The sequence below is a fragment of the Montipora foliosa genome, chromosome 6, assembly GCF_036669935.1.
Source record: "Montipora foliosa isolate CH-2021 chromosome 6, ASM3666993v2, whole genome shotgun sequence".
Taxonomy (NCBI): Eukaryota; Metazoa; Cnidaria; class Anthozoa; order Scleractinia; family Acroporidae; genus Montipora; species Montipora foliosa.
Window position 1 is genome coordinate 20409331 of NC_090874.1, and position 5000 is coordinate 20414330.

Below are 5000 nucleotides of genomic sequence, written 5' to 3' on the forward strand. Positions count from 1 at the left end.
CTAGGTCTGTAAGGGCGGCTAGTTTTGGGCAAAATTTTCGGACTTTCTCAACGAAATTCGACATTTCATGTTAACGTTTGACGGTATATGGACTGTACAATAATTTCATGCCAAAATACGGGAAAAAGAAATATACTATGAGGATCTACAAAAATTGTAAGTTGAGGCTGTTTTGAACTCAGAGCCGATATATAGGTCATAACCGTAGACCCTGCATAGTTTTTCTCTGCCAAGAATGCCAGAAACAGAGCTAAGTTGTCACTAGAGAGGGGAAAGATCGAAGTTGATGCTGGTAATCTCTCATTTTTAAATTGACGTAAAATTTCCCAAGGGCGTCTATACGTTGACAAAGAAGAGGCACTGAGGCTAGCTTCCAGCAAGCGTGTTAGGGTGTCTCCCAATTCTCCGGCCTCAAATGTTCGGGTAGGGGAGTCGGGACCCGATCCATCCCGTGATACATGCCCTTGAATTTGTTGACCTGTAACCGAGACAAACTATCAGCGAGCCAATTCTGAACACCCGGTATGTGTTTTGCCCTGAATAGAATGTTATTCCCTAAACAAATGAGCACCAATTTTCTAATCAGTGAAAGCAAGTACGGGTCTCGTGATGTCTGCTTGTTAATAACATGAACAACACTCTCATTATCTGTCATGAATAAAACTTTCTTATTCCGTAGCTCGTGACACCACATGCTTAATCTGGCAACAATCGGAAAAAACTCGAGAAAAGAAATATCCCTCTCATTTTTCCAATTTGTTGGCCATTCACCATATGCCCAGTGGCTCCCAAAGACTATGCCATAACCTTTTGATTTTGCTGCATCGGTATAAAATCGCAGCTGACCTGAAGTTGTCCAAGCTTCCTCTAAGAAAAACGACTTGCCATTAAAAGATTGTAAAAACATTTCCCAGATTTGCAAATCCTGTCTTACTTCTTTTGTAACCCGAATGAAATGATGGGGGTGTTTTTTGCCAATTGTCAAGTTAATCATCCGCCGCAGAAATACTCTACCGGGGACAGCCACTGAACAGGCAAAATTCAAGGAACCAATCAGGGATTGCAAATCCCGAAGTGTGATCTTATTCCGACCCCGAGCCTTCTCAATACCTTCTATGCATTTGTCAACCTTTTCTTGAGGAAGCCTGGCTTCGAATTTGAGGCAATCCAATTCAATGCCTGCAAATGTGAGTACCGAGGAAGGGCCCTGAGTTTTTTCGGGAGCCATGGGAACCCCTATGTCTTCACAAAACAGTAAAAACCTTTGAAGTTTAGCCTGGCAAGCTTGTGCGGACTCTATTTTGGACCCTAAAAGTATACTGATCATCATCACTAGTGCTGTTATGAAAGATAACAGCAAAATCTACATACTCCTTACCCCAGATCTGTTTTTTAACCTTCTTACTAGTTGTAGGCTGCGTCGTTCCTTCGATCAGGTTGGACGTCACTTGTTGAATTGTAGCTTGTGCGGGCGTCTGGGCCAGCACCGATCCATCTTGTTGGCGGCTGCCCATATTATTGTTCTGGGGTGGGTCTGGGATAAATTGTATGTCCGGCTGGCTTGCAGCTTGGGGATAGTTCACAATGATACCCGCCTCTTGTAAGCTCTTCTGGACTGCCGCGGCGATAGTCGTCCCCAAATTTGCCAACCAGTTAGCACTTACACTCCTCGCACCTTGTGCTGTTGGTGGATTCGCCTCGGTTGAGATCTGCAAATTCTGTCGTGCAGCTGAGTGCGCCGTTAGTTGACTCGGGTGAGGATTATTTTCCGCCACCCGTCTCCTTTGGGCAGCTCTTGTCGCATAGCTTGCCTTCCTTTTTGGTGGCATACTCGTCTGTTAACAGAGGTTAGCATTATTTAGTGTAGGTCCCTCGTGATCTGCTATAATCCTACAAGGATATCAACCCAAGAAAGTTCTGACTTTGGGCGGAATATGTATTCCTCCCAACAGCCGGAAAACCCCATCTAATAGGAAAATACTGTCTGTCTACTGTTGACTTTTATTATTATCCCTGCGGCACGGCAATTGCATGATTGGCTCGAGGCAAGCAGCCCCTGCCTAAAGGTTATCATGCCAGGCACCGCACACTTGCACCCATATGAGAAGCGCTAGGTACACCACTTAACGCAGGGGCAGTGACCCCATCTGAGCGCTCCCTCACCAAAGTAACCGTTAATGAACAATACATATTGAGACACCATCTCACAGTACACAGTACCACGGGAGATAAAGGGGGTAACACAGCCTCTTAAAAGCTATAACCTTTGAGACACAGTCTCTCGGTACACAGTACCACGGGAGATGAAAGGGGTGGGGGGGGGGGGGGGGGGCACAGCCCCTAAACCAATAACCTTCTGAGACACGGTCTCACGGTACACAGTACCACGGGAGATAAGTGGTAGAGGGGGGGGGGGGGTAACCCTTCCCCTAAACCAAACAATAACACTCTGGGACAATAAACATTAACTCTTGCCCCTTAAAAATGGTGATATGCAATAGTTGTAGAAACATTACCACTCCGAAAACCTTGTTAGGTTTTGCCTCAACTTAAGTAACAGGAAAATGACATTCACAATGAGTGGAGAACTGAAATACAAGCCCTATGGTAACTGAGCAAGGATGTACATGCAATTTAACACATAATGGATTTAACTCTGGATATGCCCATCTCCTTTACCGTTCAGGGCAAATAAAATGGCTCCTCGATAGCTTCGATAAAGCGCTTGGTGGCCTTCCTCGTTCAAGTGAATGCCATCCCCGGTAAAAATGTTCCGCGAAGGATTACATAGTCCACGGTGTACCCAGAATTTCGCCCCGGGAATGCTTTTAACCGCTTCCTTCAGTAAGCCATTCAAATGCCAGACCCTTTCGTTGTATCCCGAAAATGGCTGGTTTTTCCTGGACAAAACTTGACATAATACAAAACATCGTAGCTGTAACTCTTTTAACAGAAGCTCAACCAGGGCGAGGATCGACCATGCGACCGTGTCCGGGTCCGCGTCCTTGTCACATAAATCGTTCGAGCCGATGTCCATAATTACAACAGTGGGGGCGGTACCCCGAATCGTTTGTAAATCAAACTTGATCAGTTTGTCCACTGTTCTCCCCCCGATTCCGATCGTTTCGACCTTGCACGAGTGATCAACTCCGAACGTGCGTGAATAAAAACCACTGTAGTGGTTACGTTCAATAAATTGGACCATTCTTCGTACGAAGGAATGGCCAACCAACAAAGCACATGGCGAAGATTTGCAAGCCATCAAGTTACCTCAAACGCCCTACTTTGCGGCGATAATTCGCCTCAGAATAACAACAATAGGTGCGGTTACACGGGGCACTTTTACCGTGGTAAATTGCCTTTTTACCACGGGAAACTGTATTTAGTAGTGTGACCGACGCTTCCCGAGGTAAATTTCCCGTGTTAAATATCCATGGATACGTCAAAAAGATCAGTGGAAGCGCCCATGACATTTCACGTGGGAAGTTGGAAGGGTGTTTTGATGCCCTAGGTACAAGAGCCAATCGCTATGCTGATGAAGTTGTGATTAAAATTGCGTGAGATTTCGTTTTACCTCGGTAATCTTCGTAACGTGTGACCCCTAGTTAACACGGTATACTAAAACCCAAGTGTGAGGCACCGTGGGATAATTTACCATGGGAAATGGCATTTACCATGGTGAGTGTAACCGCACCTAATGTCTATATTAACTTGTTTGGCGTCCGTTCTTGGATTTTGGATCTACAAACCTCTTTTCCCGTAGTCAAGAAGAAAATATCCTACCAAATCGGCCTGCACGAACACAAATGGCGAACTGCTCGGAGAGCTCGAGTTGTGGAAAAGAGGACAGTAACGTGGCCTCATCTTCTTAAGTATTGGATGATCTAAGTCCCGGATGACCCCTAACCACTTGCTGGGAGACTGGCACTAACAAGCAACATAAAATCATTTATTTCCCTGGTGGGGTGAATAAATTTCCTTTAAAGTGGTACTATGACTTTAAGAAAATCACTTCCTCGTTCTCTTCAGATTTTGAAAGTGTGTTTGCTTAACACCCGCCTGGCAAAATTCTGAGCCTTGATTTTTATCCAAAGGCTGTTTTATTTGAGTGTAAGTTTTGGATTTCACCGTCGCCATTACTCGCGTTCAAAACTGACCGGCTGGACCTCAGAAGGTGGGATCTAGGGAAAAGTGACGTCATTTACTCAAGGCTTAAAATTTCAGCGTGTACAAGCAGTTTATTATATACGCATGCAAAACACGAGTTTAAAAATCTGAAAGCCCGAAACTCCCGTGCTGCATATTAATTTAGTCGGGTACAAACACATTGCATTCTTAAACTAGTGAGTCTTTGACGTCAGATTTTAGAGTTAATAATGGCTGACCATTAAATTGGAAAATTCCAGTTAAAATAAACAAGTGTCTTTTTTAAATTAAGGCTTAGAACTTGTTGGTGTTTTTTTAACATAGTTTTGAAATCCAAAGGAAAAAGAAATAAAGTCCCTCAGCAGGATATAACCCAAGATCAAGGTCATGTTGTAAACAGCAGTTTTTTCCCCCTTACAGTGGTCTTATTAACGTACTCTTCGTGCTATTTATCACCTGCTACTAGGTTGAGGCAATTCACATCCTTTTCGAAAGTCTGGAGGAGCCTGCTTTTATCAAAGCTCTGAGGCTGAGGATGGACTGGAAACTAGTCTTCATTTTCCTCGGTCGGCGCATGCGTTACAAAGACGCTTTTGGATATGCTTCGCACGTCTTGATACGTAAGAACACGATGCTTATGAATGGCGACTGTTACATCGATACGGGATTTGAACATTTGGATGAAACTATTTTAAGCAAGAAAACAATGTATGCATTGACAAGACATGAAACTGCGGAAAACGTAAGACTTTGTGGCGTGACTGATTTTTGCGGCCCGACAGCAAAATACATTGGCTCCCATGATGCCTTTCTTTTTAGGCTCCTTTCCCCACTCTCTCGGGAATTCCTGGATA

At 44.3% G+C, this 5000-nt stretch overlaps 1 protein-coding gene across 2 annotated transcripts in view; it reads left to right on the forward strand.

Moving 5' to 3' along the window:
- LOC138006938 (uncharacterized) overlaps nucleotides 1-5000 on the forward strand; it is a 67702-nt gene that overhangs the window by 62079 nt on the left and 623 nt on the right. For both annotated transcript variants that reach the window (XM_068853576.1, XM_068853577.1), the window contains exon 4: nucleotides 4613-5000. This exon is cut by the window's right edge and continues 623 nt beyond it. In XM_068853576.1, coding sequence (XP_068709677.1) covers nucleotides 4613-5000 — 388 coding nt within the window. The remainder of the gene's footprint in view (nucleotides 1-4612) is intronic.